General features: G+C 42.0%; 1 protein-coding gene across 1 annotated transcript in view; it reads right to left on the minus strand.

Moving 5' to 3' along the window:
* Positions 1–2,565: 2,565 nt before the first annotated feature.
* LOC106592866 (ankyrin-2) overlaps positions 2,566–18,867 on the minus strand; it is a 159,241-nt gene continuing 142,939 nt past the window's right edge. Inside the window, 1 exon segment of the mRNA XM_045723110.1 lies at positions 2,566–4,509. Within this exon segment, the coding sequence (XP_045579066.1) occupies positions 2,566–4,509 (1,944 nt within the window).

Here is an 18,867-nt window from a genome sequence, read left to right on the forward strand (position 1 = left end):
TAAATGAATAAAGACCGTAGAACACTCTCTATATAAATAAATAAAGACCGTAGAACACTCTCTATATAAATGAATAAAGACCGTAGAACACTCTCTATATAGATAAATAAAGACCGTAGAACACTCTCTATATAGATAAATAAAGAACACTCTCTATATAAATAAATAAAGACCGTAGAACACTCTCTATATAAATAAATAAAGACAGTAGAACACTCTCTATATAAATAAATAAAGACAGTAGAACACTCTCTATATAAATAAATAAAGACAGTAGAACACTCTCTATATAAATAAATAAAGTCAGTAGAACACTCTCTATATAAATAAATAAAGACAGTAGAACACTCTCTATATAAATAAATAAAGACCGTAGAACACTCTCTATATAAATAAATAAAGACCGTAGAACACTCTCTATATAAATAAATAAAGACCGTAGAACACTCTCTATATAAATAAATAAAGACAGTAGAACACTCTCTATATAAATAAATAAAGACCGTAGAACACTCTCTATATAAATAAATAAAGACTGTAGAACACTCTCTATATAAATAAATAAAGACAGTAGAACACTCTCTATATAAATAAATAAAGACCGTAGAACACTCTCTATATAAATGAATAAAGACCGTAGAACACTCTCTATATAAATAAATAAAGACAGTAGAACACTCTCTATATAAATAAATAAAGACAGTAGAACACTCTCTATATAAATAAATAAAGTCAGTAGAACACTCTCTATATAAATAAATAAAGACAGTAGAACACTCTCTATATAAATAAATAAAGACCGTAGAACACTCTCTATATAAATAAATAAAGACCGTAGAACACTCTCTATATAAATAAATAAAGACCGTAGAACACTCTCTATATAAATAAATAAAGACCGTAGAACACTCTCTATATAAATAAATAAAGACCATAGAACACTCTCTATATAAATAAATAAAGACAGTAGAACACTCTCTATATAAATAAATAAAGACCGTAGAACACTCTCTATATAGATAAATAAAGAACACTCTCTATATAAATAAATAAAGACAGTAGAACACTCTCTATATAAATAAATAAAGACAGTAGAACACTCTCTATAAAAGCTCCCAGTCATTTATTGGGTAAACCACCACCGTGTGGGTATCACTGTGCCTTCTTCAGGGCAACAAGAACAACACAATGTAACTGTCACATCTACTCCCGCTCTCTGGCGCTCGACGTCGCCGGTCTACTAACCACCGGTCCTGACAACCCATTTTTACGCACACCTGGCAACCCTCATTACGCACACATGGCAACCCTCATTACACACACCTGGCAACCCTCATTACGCACACATGGCAACCCTCATTACGCACACCTGGCAACCCTCATTACGCACACCTGCACACCATCATGAGGAAAACCTGGACTCCATCACTACCCTGATTACTCCCCCTTTATCCAGCACTCCCTAGGATCACTCTTCAGGAGTATTGGTTCTGTTTCCTTGTCAGATGTTTCTCTTGTTTTGTATCGTTCTACATTATTCTTAAACTCACTAACTGCACCTGCTTTCTGAATCCCTGCGTTGACGTTACAGTAACTTGATGTAAACCAGCTACCCAGCAGACATCATCACGGGTCAGTGGCACTGTTCTTTCCCATGAAGCCATCATGCGAGAGGAATTCTGTTTAAAATATGAATTAAAGGCGTTTCAAATCCCATCACTGCATTAATTCCGTCTGAAGCAGGAGATAGGGGGTTAGAGCAGGAGATAGGGGGTTAGAGCAGGAGATAGGGGGTTAGAGCAAGAGATAGGGGGTTAGAGCAGGATATAAGGGTTAGAGCAGGAGATAAGGCTTAGAGCAGGAGATAAGGCTTAGAGCAGGAGATAAGGGTTAGAGCAGGAGATAAGGCTTAGAGCAGGAGATAGGGGGTTAGAGCAGGAGATAGGGGGTTAGAGCAGGAGATAAGGCTTAGAGTAGGAGATAGGGGGTTAGAGCAGGAGATAGGGGGTTAGAGCAGGAATAGGGGGTTAGAGCAGGATATAAGGGGTTAGAGCAGGAGATAGGGGGTTAGAGCAGGAGATAAGGGTTAGAGCAGGAGATAAGGGTTAGAGCAGGAGATAGGGGGTTTGAGCAGGAGGTAGGGGGTTAGAGCAGGATATAAGGGGTTAGAGCAGGATATAAGGGGTTAGAGCAGGAGATAGGGCGTTCGAGCAGGAGATAGGGCGTTCGAGCAGGAGATAGGGGGTTAGAGGAGGAAACAGGGTTAGAGCAGGAGATAGGGTTAGAGCAGGAGCTAGGGGGTCAGAGCAGGAGATAGGTCAGAGCAGGAGATAGGGTTAGAGCAGGAGCTAGGGGGTTAGAGCAGGAGATGGGTAAGAATGGCGGGAGGATTTTCTCAACAGTCATCTCACCCTGTCCAGGGAGTCATCATCATCTGCTGCTCTGAGAGGACGAAGCTCCTGAGGAGCCTGGTAAAAGGCTGAGTCGTCTCTGTGTGTGCCGGGAGATTGGGCCAGCTCTTCGCTCTCTTCCTTGATGTCATCATAAGGTGCGTCTTCATAATCCTCACTCCCTGAGGACAGCAGGACTCCACGCTCGTGTTTGCGCACTGCGGAGCAACCCGGAAGCGCCCGTCGGCTTCTGGTACTTTCTCCCCAGGGCTCCTGAATGGGACGCTTGTCCTTGGGTTCGGCCGACCCCTGACCTTTCCCTCTTCTTCAGTTCGTCAGGTTCCGTCTCGAAGAAGTCTGAGACACCCTGTTTGCAGTCAAAGTAAGTCTCCGGGTCAGAGTCTTCGTATAAGTGCATGGTGGTGCTTCCTCGTATGACTTCTGCGTAGGCCGGAGGCTTGGGTTTGTGGATAGAGGAGGATGCCTCAGCATACTCAGGAGGGAGGCTGAACTCCATGAAGAACTCTTCATCATGGGCTGATGCTGTAACCTCTGGAACGGGTTGAGCTGATACCATCTCTGCCCTGGGTTCTACTGGACCAGGGGTGACTGGATTCTCTGATGGTTTCTCACTGGTATTTGGCTTGAGCTCTTCAGAGAGCATGTTGAGGTACCTAGGACTCTGGTAAGGGATCAACTCCTCGAAGCTGAAGTGCCTGGAGACGGTGACGGTCTCTGGAGTCTGTGGAGTCACGTCAGAGAGCGACTGGGGCGACTGCTCATCGTATTCAAGGGTTTCAGGGGGAGTGCTATCCCTTAAATGTGACCTGTAGGCGGTGACGGTCTCTGGAGTCTGTGGGGTCACTTCAGAACGTGACTGGGGCGACTGCTCATCGTATTCAAGGGTTTCAGGGGGAGTGCTATCCCTTAAATGTGACACAACTTCTGGGGTATTGCTCATGCATGTTTCATCTACCAATTGGCTGGGCTCAGTGGTTAATCCCCCAGATTCGCACAATACTTTGCTTTGTTCAATAGATGCCTTTTTGACTGCAGCTTGAATGCTTGATGTTTCTTTGGAGTTGTCATATTCTTCATCAACTGTTTCCTGGTCCTGCTGTGGGAGACTGATTCGATGTTCTTCTACAGTTGAAGGTTCGGTAAAAACAGCAGCATCATCATGTTCGAGTGACTGGAACTCTTGAGATGGAACAATTGATTCTGATGACAGTTCAAGAACTTTATGGCATGGTTCTGGAGATTCCGGTGCTCCGACGGATTTCGTAGCAGCAGTGGGGCTAACCAAAGATATGGAACCAGTGAGATCTGATTTTTCTGCTCTGTGTGTTTGCAGGTACTCAAAGTGGCTCAACTGAACTGGATCAGCTGTAACTTGGCTAGGTTCTGGCAAGGTCTTGATTAGATCTGCGGTCACCCCAAATACCTCCGGATCAGTTTCATAGGACAGGGAGAGATCGGTCGGCACTGAGGCCACTACACTTATTTCAGCTGTCTCCCCGGTGATCTGAATAGGGGATGAGGGACTTAGACTAGAGATCTCTTCCTCACCCTCAGTGGGATTTCCGTCTGATTCAGGCAAGAGATCTTCAAACTCAACATAAGGTTGTAGATCTTCAAGACCCACTTCGCTGGATTCCGAAAGAGGTGAGTCCAGTGGTTCCAGAGTTTCTGGTCGGAATTCCGGTTTGATTTCTTCAAATTCCGACAGCAGCTGATCAAGCTCGGCGGGTGCCCCTGACTCCAGGGGTGTTTGTAGATTGGTCGCTGACCATTGTGGTTCATCACCTTGGCTGTCTTCTGAGTTGTGGCTGAGAAGGTCTGGTAACACTGGACTGGTTTCAGAAGAAGATGACTCCTTGTTCAGATTCAATGGTTTTTCTGGACTTTCTGGCGATACCCTCATCTTCTCAGTGGGCATTGTCATTTCAGGGGATAACGGACTGAATTCAAAGGCATTTGGAATCTGGAGATCTGGAGTCACAGATTGGGTTTCAGACATGAGTGTTTTGTTTGAGATAGGTCTATTAGTAGACGGTTGGTCCAACGCTAATACATGTTTGGGTTCTGATAGATTCTCCATGGAGGATACTGCTGAAACCTGGATGAGAATGATGGAATGGGGAAAAAAATTATAAATGAGTTTGTGATAGAGGTAGGGTTGCAAAATTCTGGTAACTTTCCCCCAAAAATCCCAGGTGTCCCAGAATCCTGGGTTGGAAGAATTCTAAGAATCATCCAAGAATTTTCCAACCAGGATTTCTGGAAAACCTGGGAATTTTGGGAAAGTTACTGGAATATATAAACCTCAATGATGAATGATTAATGTTGTTGAGGAAACTATAGTATGAAAAAAGGAGCAATGCAGCACATGCAGCAACAAGGTTCCATACATCATGACAATGTATTTCAAATGAACATTCCAATGAATTAATGAAATTACCAAAAATGATGAGCCAAACCAATAAACCTATCGTATTGTCACACTGTACATACATTACCTGCATGCACTTACAAGAACTGTACATCTAATAGCAGTACAAAGCATAGAAGCAGTTCCGCAGTACTCATTTGATTAGGACACGACCTCGTTGACACATATATCTCCTTATATCAAAATGCGATGGGTACATTTCTTAAAGAAATTCTCCTAAAGCCTTCTCTACAGGACAACATTCTCTGAAATGCAGGAATACCACAGTAGGAAAGACACAGTCAAGCCAATCAACTGTCAGCCCTACTAAGCTCCAAGGCAATAAACTGTTAACCCTACTACGCTCCAAGGCAATCAATTGTCAACCCTACTAAGCTCCAATGCAATCAACTGTCAACCCGATTAAGATTCAAGACAATCAACTATTAACCTTACTAAGCTCCAAAGGAATCTTTCAATGTAAGACATGACTTCTGTTGTTTTTTCTGTGTGAATAAATGCACCATCATGCAGTATCCCAGTCCATTTCTGAGGTTATGTCCCAAATGGTACCATATTCCCTTTGTAGTGCACTACTTTTAACCAGGGCCCTATGGCACCCTATTCCCTTTGTAGTGCACTACTTTAACCAGGGCCCTATGGCACGCTATTCCCTTTGTAGTGCACTACTTTTAACCAGGGCCTGCACATCTCTGGTCAAAAGTAGGTTACTACAGAAGGCAATAAAGTTACATAAAGTCAGCCATTTTTAGCTTGAGGACACACCATGTGACAGGAAGGAAGTCCATGGCGTTGAGACTAAATGTGTCTCACTACCGTTCATTAGTTGCCTTTCCGAGACACTTCCTGCATTGCTGATGCAAACATGCCTCAGCAGGAGTGTCAAGCTCCTACAGCTATGCGTCAAAACACATTAGTGAAAGCTTGAGCCTAAGGGTCCTTCACGACGCATGCGAACTACGCACTACGCACTTCCAGCCTTAATTGTTTTTAGAAAGCGTCACTGCATTCCCTGCTGACGGAGAACGTGCGTGGTCTTACCGACGGCGCAGAAACTCGGCTGTCTTCCGCTTTTCTCATCGGCTTTCTTTTGCTTGTCTCGTCAATCTTGGGTTGCACTTCACTTCCTTTCAACGTAGGGACATTACTGTGTTCTTTTCTTTGGATTGACTTACAACTTGCTTGAAGTCTTTCGTGAACTGCCTCCTCCGCCCTGACAGCAGCAACAGGAGATCCCAGATTTTGTTCGTCAGATAGCACGTGACTCGACTGAGAGGACGCTTGGTGAGGTCTGTGAGTCTCTACATCATCTAACCAATCTAAATCTACATCCTCTACGGGTTCTCTGTGGCTGTCTGGGGAGGAGGCCCTACAAAAAAATGCTTCTACTGCTCGGTGAGTTTGGCAAACAACTGGGAAAACTAAACTAAAAGGGGCCCCTATTATTTCCGGGGGTTGTTTTAAGCGTGCTCTTTCAACTCTCATTTCAGGTTCATGTTCAGTGGAAACCTGGTCTATTGGAGGAGAATGTTGACCGTCTGTTAAAACAGTATCTGTGTTGGAACAGACGGAGTCAGGAGAACAGGCTCTAGTCGCACATAACAAGTCCTCCAGACCAAACTCATCCAAGTCTGATATCACAGATTCAGGTGTCCAACACTTCTCTCCTGATGACACGGCAAAAACAGACAGACCCGGTCCATATTGGAGGACAGGTGAGTCAGGAGAGAGGTGCCTGTACTCCTCTTGTGATACAATGGATTCAGGGGAGGATGGTCTTAAATCTAACTCTGAAAACCAGTCCTCTAAAAATGACAGGCTCTCTCCCGATGTTGAATCTGGTGTCATTGGTCTGTCTTGGCTCTTATCTTTGTCTGACTCATCTACTAATCTCATTCCATCTTCTGATATTAATGATTCAGGTGAATCTGCTCTGTCTTCAGCAAACAATTCCTCAAGACAGAACTCAGAGAATTCAATGTCTGAAGTTACTGATTGAGGTGACGAAGATCGATCACCAGTGGGAGCCAAATAATAATTGCAACATTTAGGCATGAAGTGGGGAACTGGAGAGTCAGGAGAGAGAGGCCTGTACTCATCAAATGACACAACAGATTCAGGTGAACATGGCCTCATGTCAGTAAATAAGTGGTCAAGATATAAAAGGACTCCATCCCTGTCTGAACCGAGTGACTCAGGAGAAAGAGGTCTGTACTCAGGAAGGGACAACAACTGGGTGAACTCCCATTCAGCTAAGACGGGGGAAGGGGTTCTGATTTCTGTCGATACTGGCTGGGATATTGGCAAATGAGGTTCATGCAAAGTTTCTGTGACTGTCTGGTCAGTGACATGAGGGACTGTTAGCAAGGAACCCTCTTGTACCGTCTCCTCCTCTGCTGGAGTAGCAGAATGACAAGGTTCTTCAACACTAACTGGCCTCAAGTCTTCACTTGATTGATGCGGTTGATCCAGGACTTTTCTAACCTGTCTGTCTCCTGCATATTCAAAAACACCTGTCTTACTCAAATAAGTGTCACCTTTGTACGCTGGGACAAATGTATGGGCCATTAGCGTGGAGGGAACTGCCTTATAAACTAGTCTATATTCTGGAGTTGATGTTTTTTCTTCAGAGAATTCATAAATAGGCTGGGATTCAGAATCCTCAATTTCTGTAGATGGGCTTGTTTCTGCAGCATCTAACTCATCTAGTGATATCATGGGTTCTGCAGAAGATGGTTGTAACTCTGAAAGCCAGTACTGAACGAAAGAACGAGCGTACTCATCTTCAGGTGGCAGAGGACTGGATTTAGTGTGCGTCTCGTCTACATGTTCATATTCACCTTCTGATATAAATGATTCAGGTGAATCTGCTCTTTCTTCAGCAAACAATTCATCAAGACAGAACTCAGAGAATTCAATATCTGATGTTACTGATTCAGGTGATGAAGACCTATCAGCAGGGAATAACACATAATAATCACAATATTGATGTAAGAACTGGGGAATTGGAGAGTCAGGAGAGAGAGGCCTGTACTCATCAAATGATGTTACAGATTCAGGTGAAGATGGTCTAGACTCTACAAACAAGAGCTTAAAGAAGGAATAACCATCTACTGAAGTTTCTGATTCTGGTGACAAGGTTCTGAATTTCATAAAAAACTGTTCAATTGACTCTCTGAATTCACTATCAGCCAAAAAGGAATCAGGAGAATCCGGTCTGTGTTCAGGAATCAGTTCATCGACATATAATCCACAGTATTCAACGCCTGACGTTACCGACTGAGGTGACGAAGACCTATCACCAGGGAGTTCCACATAATAATCACAACATCGATGTAAGAACTGGGGAATAGGAGAGTCTGGAGAGAGAGGCCTATGCTCATCAAGTGATGCAACAGAGGCTGGTGAGTTTGGCCTTAACTCAGTAGACCAATCATTCAAAAAAGACTGAATCTCTTCTGATGTTATTGACTCTGATGTGACCGGCCTGTCCAGGAAAATATCTTTGTCCTTCAGACGCTCCATTATCTCTTTAGCCTGTCTGTCTCTTGCATATTCAAAAACACCTGGTTTATTCAAGAACGTTTCACCTTGGTACGCTGGGTCAAATGTATGGGCCATTAGCATGGAGGGAACTGCCTTATAAACCAGTCTATATTCTAGAGTTGATGTTTTTCCTTCAGAGAATTCATAAACAGGCTGAGATTCAGAATCCTCAATTTCTGTAGATGGGCTTGTTTCTGCAGCATCAAACTCATCTAGTGATATCATGGGTTCTGCAGAGGACGGCTGTAACTCTGAAAGCCAGTACTGAACGAAAGAACGAGCGTACTCATCTTCAGGTGGCAGAGGACTGGATTTAGTGTGCGTCTCGTCTACATGTTCATATTCTGATATAAATGATTCAGGTGAATCTGCTCTGTCCTCAGCAAACGATTCATCAAGACAGAACTCAGAGAATACAATATGTGATGTTACCGATTCAGGTGAATCTGCTCTGTCCTCAGCAAACGATTCCTCAAGACATAATCCAAACAATTCAATGTCTGACGTAACGGCACAGAGGGAAGATCTACGCTCTGCAGTCATGGTAACATCTGGGATTCTAGGTCCATAGTGAGGAACTGGAGAGTCAGGTGAGAGAGGCCTGTTTTCATTCACTGATGCAACAGATTCAGGTGAAGATGGCCTCATGTCAGTAAATAAGTGGTCAAGATACAAATGGATTCCGTCCATGTCTGAACCGAGTGACTCAAGAGAAAGAGGTCTGTACTCAGGAAGGGACGACAACTGGGTGTACTCCCATTCAGCTAAGACGGGGGAAGGGCTTCTGATTTCTGTCTCTACTGGCTGGGATATTTGCAAATGAGGTTTATGCATAGTGTCTGTGACTGTCTGGTCAGTGATGTTAAAGTGTTTTAGTGAGGAGATATCTTGTTTTGTCACCTCAACTGCTGTGGTTTCAGAGACACTAGGCATGCCAAGGTTGGATTCATTAAACTGAACTGGCCTGAAATCCCCACAATTTTCCCTCTGACACTCAAGAACCTGTCTAACCTTGTATCTTTGTCCTGAATGTTCGAAAACACCAGAGTTACTATAGTAGGTTTCACCTTCTTTCGCTGGGTCATACGTATGGGACATTAGTTTGATGGGAACTGCCCTGTAAACTAGTCTATATTCTGGAGACACAGGCCGCACCTCAGAGAGTTCATGTACTGGCTGGGGTGAAGATTCATCCGTGTCAAGTGATAAGCCTGTTTGTACAGCTTTAGACACCATGAACTGAGGTATGATAGTCCAATGTACAGTTTGGATCTTTTCTGGAGGGCCTGCATCATAATCCCACTCTGATGTTTTAGGAAAACTACCATCATCATCATCACCGCCCTCTGACCAGATGGAAATAGGTGAATCTGGTCTGACCTCAATAAATAATTCCTCAAGGTAAAGTCCTGAGAATTCAATATCTGAGGTGACTAATTCTGGAGATGAACACCTATTTCCAGTGAAAGACAAATAACAATCGCAACATTGAGGCATGAAGTGAGGAACTGGAGAGTCAGGAGAGAGGGGCCTGTACTCATCAAATGATGCAACAGACTCTGGAGAGGATGATCTAGACTCTGAAAACAAGAGCTCAAGGAAGGTAAAGTCCCCTTCTGAAGTTATTGATTCTGGTGAGAGTGGTCTATACTCAGATAGGCTACTTTGAACTGTCACAGTAAATTCACTCTCTGAAGCGAAATCTGGTCTGTACAAACCACGATATTCAAGGTCTGAAGTTACAGACAGAGGTGATGTAGACCTACACACATCGTACAACAAATAATAATCACAATGTCCAGGTCTGAATTGTGTATTAGGTGAGTCAGGAGAAAGAGGTGTATGATCTTCAAATGTTGGTACAGATTCAGGTATCGGAGAAACACTCCCATTGTATGACAAATAATAATCACAATGTCCAGGTCTGAATTGTGAACTACTTTCTGAAAATACTGACGCAGGAGGTAAAGTTTTGATTTCAGATTTATCTTGGTGTTTCAAATTGTATTCATGTTCCTCCACAAGGGAATTAGCTGGCTCCTGCTTTACTGGCATCATTACAGCAACTGGTAATAATGACCAAACTTTCTCATCACTCAAGTCAAGCTGTATAAATGCTGTTTTAGCTACAACTGGCAATGTGGTTTTAGCCTCAACAGAGTCTTCTGTTGCCATTGTTGTGGTAGATAACATGTCTGTTTTGGTGTCTCTGTGCACAGATTCAGACTGGACTAAGGCAGGTGAGATGAATTTCTTAATAGATGTTTCAGATTGAATAGAGTGAGGGAGAGAATCAGAAACTGGAGAAGCTGATTCATGCAAGACTGGAACAAGTTCTGCTTCCAATGGATCCAGAAATTCACTGTCTGAATACATCGATTCAGGAGAATCTGCTCTGTCCTCAGCATTCAATTCCTCAAGGCTAAATCCAGAGAATTCAATGTCTGAGGTGACTGATTGTGGTGACGAAGATCTATCTTCTGTGAATAGCAAATAATAATCACAACAATGTGGTCTGAAATCAGGAATAGGAGAGTCTGGAGAGAGAGGCCTGTACTCATTTAACGATGTTATAGATTCAGATGAAGATGGTCTAGACTCTGCAAACAAGAGCTCAAGGAAGGTATAACCATCTTCTGAAGTTACTGATTCTGGTGACAGGGGTCTGAATTTGATCAAACCTCCTTCAGCTGCTTCTACGAATTCACTCTCTGACACAAAAGATTCTGGAGAATATGGTCTCTCTTCATTGACAAATTCCTCAAGATAGAAGCCAGATCCTTCAACGTCTGAAGTTACTGAAATAGGTGACGAAGATCTGCTAAAGAATGACATTGACGACTCAATTATTGTGGGTCTAAATTGTGGGATTGGGGAATCAGGAGATAGAGCTCGATATTGGTCATTTGAAGTGATAGAATCAGGTGAAGATGGTCTAGACTCTGCAACCAAGAGCTCAAGGAAGGTATAATCACCTTTTGAAGTTACTGATTCTGGTGACAAGGGTCTGAGTTCCATTAGACCTCTTTCAACTGACTCAACAAATTCACTCTCTGATATAAATGATTTAGGTGAATCTGCTCTGTCTTCAGCAAACAGTTCCTCAAGACAGAATTCAGAGAATTCAATATCTGAAGCTACTGATTCTGGTGATGAACATCTACTTCCAATGAAAGACAAATAACAATCGCAACATTGAGGCATGAAGTGAGGAACTGGAGAGTCAGGAGAGAGGGGCCTGTACTCATCAAATGATGCAACAGACTCTGGAGAGGATGATCTAGACTCTGAAAACAAGAGCTCAAGGAAGGTAAAGTCCCCTTCTGAAGTTATTGATTCTGGTGAGAGTGGTCTATACTCAGATAGGCTACTTTGAACTGTCACAGTAAATTCACTCTCTGAAGCGAAATCTGGTCTGTACAAACCACAATATTCAAGGTCTGAAGTTACAGACATAGGTGATGTAGACCTACACACATCGTACAACAAATAATAATCACAATGTCCAGGTCTGAATTGTGTATTAGGTGAGTCAGGAGAAAGAGGTGTATGATCTTCAAATGTTGGTACAGATTCAGGTATCGGAGAAACACTCCCATTGTATGACAAATAATAATCACAATGTCCAGGTCTGAATTGTGAACTACTTTCTGAAAATACTGACGCAGGAGGTAAAGTTTTGATTTCAGATTTATCTTGGTGTTTCAAATTGTATTCATGTTCCTCCACAGGGGAATTAGCTGGCTCCTGCTTTACTGGCATCATTACAGCAACTGGTAATAATGACCAAACTTTCTCTTCACTCAAGTCAAGCTGTATAAATGCTGTTTTAGCTACAACTGGCAATGTGGTTTTAGCCTCAACAGAGTCTTCTGTTGCCATTGTTGTGGTAGATAACATGTCTGTTTTGGTGTCTCTGTGCACAGATTCAGACTGGACTAAGGCAGGTGAGATGAATTTCTTAATAGATGTTTCAGATTGAATAGAGTGAGGGAGAGAATCAGAAACTGGAGAAGCTGATTCATGCAAGACTGGAACAAGTTCTGCTTCCAATTGATCCAGAAATTCACTGTCTGAATACATCGATTCAGGAGAATCTGCTCTGTCCTCAGCATTCAATTCCTCAAGGCTAAATCCAGAGAATTCAATGTCTGAGGTGACTGATTGTGGTGACGAAGATCTATCTTCTGTGAATAGCAAATAATAATCACAACAATGTGGTCTGAAATCAGGAATAGGAGAGTCTGGAGAGAGAGGCCTGTACTCATTTAACGATGTTATAGATTCAGATGAAGATGGTCTAGACTCTGCAAACAAGAGCTCAAGGAAGGTATAACCATCTTCTGAAGTTACTGATTCTGGTGACAGGGGTCTGAATTTGATCAAACCTCCTTCAGCTGCTTCTACGAATTCACTCTCTGACACAAAAGATTCTGGAGAATATGGTCTCTCTTCATTGACAAATTCCTCAAGATAGAAGCCAGATCCTTCAACATCTGAAGTTACTGAAATAGGTGACGAAGATCTGCTAAAGAATGACATTGACGACTCAATTATTGTGGGTCTAAATTGTGGGATTGGGGAATCAGGAGATAGAGCTCGATATTGGTCATTTGAAGTGATAGAATCAGGTGAAGATGGTCTAGACTCTGCAACCAAGAGCTCAAGGAAGGTATAATCACCTTCTGAAGTTACTGATTCTGGTGACAAGGGTCTGAGTTCCATTAGACCTCTTTCAACTGACTCAACAAATTCACTCTCTGATATAAATGATTCAGGTGAATCTGCTCTGTCTTCAGCAAACAGTTCCTCAAGACAGAACTCAGAGAATTCAATATCTGAAGCTACTGATTCTGGTGATGAACATCTACTTCCAGTGAAAGACAAATAACAATCGCAACATTGAGGCATGAAGTGAGGAACTGGAGAGTCAGGAGAAAGGGGCCTGTACTCATCAAATGATGCAACAGACTCTGGAGAGGATGATCTAGACTCTGAAAACAAGAGCTCAAGGAAGGTAAAGTCCCCTTCTGAAGTTATTGATTCTGGTGAGAGTGGTCTATACTCAGATAGGCTACTTTGAACTGTCACAGTAAATTCACTCTCTGAAGCGAAATCTGGTCTGTACAAACCACAATATTCAAGGTCTGAAGTTACAGACATAGGTGATGTAGACCTACACACATCGTACAACAAATAATAATCACAATGTCCAGGTCTGAATTGTGTATTAGGTGAGTCAGGAGAAAGAGGTGTATGATCTTCAAATGTTGGTACAGATTCAGGTATCGGAGAAACACTCCCATTGTATGACAAATAATAATCACAATGTCCAGGTCTGAATTGTGAACTACTTTCTGAAAATACTGACGCAGGAGGTAAAGTTTTGATTTCAGATTTATCTTGGTGTTTCAAATTGTATTCGTGTTCCTCCACAAGGGAATTAGCTGGCTCCTGCTTTACTGGCATCATTACAGCAACTGGTAATAATGACCAAACTTTCTCATCACTCAAGTCAAGCTGTATAAATGCTGTTTTAGCTACAACTGGCAATGTGGTTTTAGCCTCAACAGAGTCTTCTGTTGCCATTGTTGTGGTAGATAACATGTCTGTTTTGGTGTCTCTGTGCACAGATTCAGACTGGACTAAGGCAGGTGAGATGAATTTCTTAATAGATGTTTCAGATTGAATAGAGTGAGGGAGAGAATCAGAAACTGGAGAAGCTGATTCATGCAAGACTGGAACAAGTTCTGCTTCCAATTGATCCAGAAATTCACTGTCTGAATACATCGATTCAGGAGAATCTGCTCTGTCCTCAGCATTCAATTCCTCAAGGCTAAATCCAGAGAATTCAATGTCTGAGGTGACTGATTGTGGTGACGAAGATCTATCTTCTGTGAATAGCAAATAATAATCACAACAATGTGGTCTGAAATCAGGAATAGGAGAGTCTGGAGAGAGAGGCCTGTACTCATTTAACGATGTTATAGATTCAGATGAAGATGGTCTAGACTCTGCAAACAAGAGCTCAAGGAAGGTATAACCATCTTCTGAAGTTACTGATTCTGGTGACAGGGGTCTGAATTTGATCAAACCTCCTTCAGCTGCTTCTACGAATTCACTCTCTGACACAAAAGATTCTGGAGAATATGGTCTCTCTTCATTGACAAATTCCTCAAGATAGAAGCCAGATCCTTCAACGTCTGAAGTTACTGAAATAGGTGACGAAGATCTGCTAAAGAATGACATTGACGACTCAATTATTGTGGGTCTAAATTGTGGGATTGGGGAATCAGGAGATAGAGCTCGATATTGGTCATTTGAAGTGATAGAATCAGGTGAAGATGGTCTAGACTCTGCAACCAAGAGCTCAAGGAAGGTATAATCACCTTCTGAAGTTACTGATTCTGGTGACAAGGGTCTGAGTTCCATTAGACCTCTTTCAACTGACTCAACAAATTCACTCTCTGATATAAATGATTTAGGTGAATCTGCTCTGTCTTCAGCAAACAGTTCCTCAAGACAGAACTCAGAGAATTCAATATCTGAAGCTACTGATTCTGGTGATGAACATCTACTTCCAGTGAAAGACAAATAACAATCGCAACATTGAGGCATGAAGTGAGGAACTGGAGAGTCAGGAGAGAGGGGCCTGTACTCATCAAATGCTGCAACAGACTCTGGAGAGGATGATCTAGACTCTGAAAACAAGAGCTCAAGGAAGGTAAAGTCCCCTTCTGAAGTTATTGATTCTGGTGAGAGTGGTCTATACTCAGATAGGCTACTTTGAACTGTCACAGTAAATTCACTCTCTGAAGCGAAATCTGGTCTGTACAAACCACAATATTCAAGGTCTGAAGTTACAGACATAGGTGATGTAGACCTACACACATCGTACAACAAATAATAATCACAATGTCCAGGTCTGAATTGTGTATTAGGTGAGTCAGGAGAAAGAGGTGTATGATCTTCAAATGTTGGTACAGATTCAGGTATCGGAGAAACACTCCCATTGTATGACAAATAATAATCACAATGTCCAGGTCTGAATTGTGAACTACTTTCTGAAAATACTGACGCAGGAGGTAAAGTTTTGATTTCAGATTTATCTTGGTGTTTCAAATTGTATTCGTGTTCCTCCACAGGGGAATTAGCTGGCTCCTGCTTTACTGGCATCATTACAGCAACTGGTAATAATGACCAAACTTTCTCTTCACTCAAGTCAAGCTGTATAAATGCTGTTTTAGCTACAACTGGCAATGTGGTTTTAGCCTCAACAGAGTCTTCTGTTGCCATTGTTGTGGTAGATAACATGTCTGTTTTGGTGTCTCTGTGCACAGATTCAGACTGGACTAAGGCAGGTGAGATGAATTTCTTAATAGATGTTTCAGATTGAATAGAGTGAGGGAGAGAATCAGAAACTGGAGAAGCTGATTCATGCAAGACTGGAACAAGTTCTGCTTCCAATTGATCCAGAAATTCACTGTCTGAATACATCGATTCAGGAGAATCTGCTCTGTCCTCAGCAATCAATTCCTCAAGGCTAAATCCAGAGAATTCAATGTCTGAGGTGACTGATTGTGGTGACGAAGATCTATCTTCTGTGAATAGCAAATAATAATCACAACAATGTGGTCTGAAATCAGGAATAGGAGAGTCTGGAGAGAGAGGCCTGTACTCATTTAACGATGTTATAGATTCAGATGAAGATGGTCTAGACTCTGCAAACAAGAGCTCAAGGAAGGTATAACCATCTTCTGAAGTTACTGATTCTGGTGACAGGGGTCTGAATTTGATCAAACCTCCTTCAGCTGCTTCTACGAATTCACTCTCTGACACAAAAGATTCTGGAGAATATGGTCTCTCTTCATTGACAAATTCCTCAAGATAGAAGCCAGATCCTTCAACGTCTGAAGTTACTGAAATAGGTGACGAAGATCTGCTAAAGAATGACATTGACGACTCAATTATTGTGGGTCTAAATTGTGGGATTGGGGAATCAGGAGATAGAGCTCGATATTGGTCATTTGAAGTGATAGAATCAGGTGAAGATGGTCTAGACTCTGCAACCAAGAGCTCAAGGAAGGTATAATCACCTTCTGAAGTTACTGATTCTGGTGACAAGGGTCTGAGTTCCATTAGACCTCTTTCAACTGACTCAACAAATTCACTCTCTGATATAAATGATTCAGGTGAATCTGCTCTGTCTTCAGCAAACAGTTCCTCAAGACAGAACTCAGAGAATTCAATATCTGAAGCTACTGATTCTGGTGATGAACATCTACTTCCAGTGAAAGACAAATAACAATCGCAACATTGAGGCATGAAGTGAGGAACTGGAGAGTCAGGAGAAAGGGGCCTGTACTCATCAAATGATGCAACAGACTCTGGAGAGGATGATCTAGACTCTGAAAACAAGAGCTCAAGGAAGGTAAAGTCCCCTTCTGAAGTTATTGATTCTGGTGAGAGTGGTCTATACTCAGATAGGCTACTTTGAACTGTCACAGTAAATTCACTCTCTGAAGCGAAATCTGGTCTGTACAAACCACAATATTCAAGGTCTGAAGTTACAGACATAGGTGATGTAGACCTACACACATCGTACAACAAATAATAATCACAATGTCCAGGTCTGAATTTTGTATTAGGTGAGTCAGGAGAAAGAGGTGTATGATCTTCAAATGTTGGTACAGATTCAGGTATCGGAGAAACACTCCCATTGTATGACAAATAATAATCACAATGTCCAGGTCTGAATTGTGAACTACTTTCTGAAAATACTGACGCAGGAGGTAAAGTTTTGATTTCAGATTTATCTTGGTGTTTCAAATTGTATTCGTGTTCCTCCACAAGGGAATTAGCTGGCTCCTGCTTTACTGGCATCATTACAGCAACTGGTAATAATGACCAAACTTTCTCTTCACTCAAGTCAAGCTGTATAAATGCTGTTTTAGCTACAACTGGCAATGTGGTTTTAGCCTCAACAGAGTCTTCTGTTGCCATTGTTGTGGTAGATAACATGTCTGTTTTGGTGTCTCTGTGCACAGATTCAGACTGGACTAAGGCAGGTGAGATGAATTTCTTAATAGATGTTTCAGATTGAATAGAGTGAGGGAGAGAATCAGAAACTGGAGAAGCTGATTCATGCAAGACTGGAACAAGTTCTGCTTCCAATTGATCCAGAAATTCACTGTCTGAATACATCGATTCAGGAGAATCTGCTCTGTCCTCAGCATTCAATTCCTCAAGGCTAAATCCAGAGAATTCAATGTCTGAGGTGACTGATTGTGGTGACGAAGATCTATCTTCTGTGAATAGCAAATAATAATCACAACAATGTGGTCTGAAATCAGGAATAGGAGAGTCTGGAGAGAGAGGCCTGTACTCATTTAACGATGTTATAGATTCAGATGAAGATGGTCTAGACTCTGCAAACAAGAGCTCAAGGAAGGTATAACCATCTTCTGAAGTTACTGATTCTGGTGACAGGGGTCTGAATTTGATCAAACCTCCTTCAGCTGCTTCTACGAATTCACTCTCTGACACAAAAGATTCTGGAGAATATGGTCTCTCTTCATTGACAAATTCCTCAAGATAGAAGCCAGATCCTTCAACGTCTGAAGTTACTGAAATAGGTGACGAAGATCTGCTAAAGAATGACATTGACGACTCAATTATTGTGGGTCTAAATTGTGGGATTGGGGAATCAGGAGATAGAGCTCGATATTGGTCATTTGAAGTGATAGAATCAGGTGAAGATGGTCTAGACTCTGCAACCAAGAGCTCAAGGAAGGTATAATCACCTTCTGAAGTTACTGATTCTGGTGACAAGGGTCTGAGTTCCATTAGACCTCTTTCAACTGACTCAACAAATTCACTCTCTGATATAAATGATTTAGGTGAATCTGCTCTGTCTTCAGCAAACAGTTCCTCAAGACAGAACTCAGAGAATTCAATATCTGAAGCTACTGATTCTGGTGATGAACATCTACTTCCAGTGAAAGACAAATAACAATCGCAACATTGAGGCATGAAGTGAGGAACTGGAGAGTCAGGAGAGAGGGGCCTGTACTCATCAAATGATGCAACAGACTCTGGAGAGGATGATCTAGACTCTGAAAACAAGAGCTCAAGGAAGGTAAAGTCCCCTTCTGAAGTTATTGATTCTGGTGAGAGTGGTCTATACTCAGATAGGCTACTTTGAACTGTCACAGTAAATTCACTCTCTGAAGCGAAATCTGGTCTGTACAAACCACAATATTCAAGGTCTGAAGTTACAGACATAGGTGATGTAGACCTACACACATCGTACAACAAATAATAATCACAATGTCCAGGTCTGAATTGTGTATTAGGTGAGTCAGGAGAAAGAGGTGTATGATCTTCAAATGTTGGTACAGATTCAGGTATCGGAGAAACACTCCCATTGTATGACAAATAATAATCACAATGTCCAGGTCTGAATTGTGAACTACTTTC

The sequence above is a fragment of the Salmo salar genome, chromosome ssa08 (genome assembly GCF_905237065.1).
Source record: "Salmo salar chromosome ssa08, Ssal_v3.1, whole genome shotgun sequence".
Lineage (NCBI taxonomy): Eukaryota > Metazoa > Chordata > Actinopteri > Salmoniformes > Salmonidae > Salmo > Salmo salar.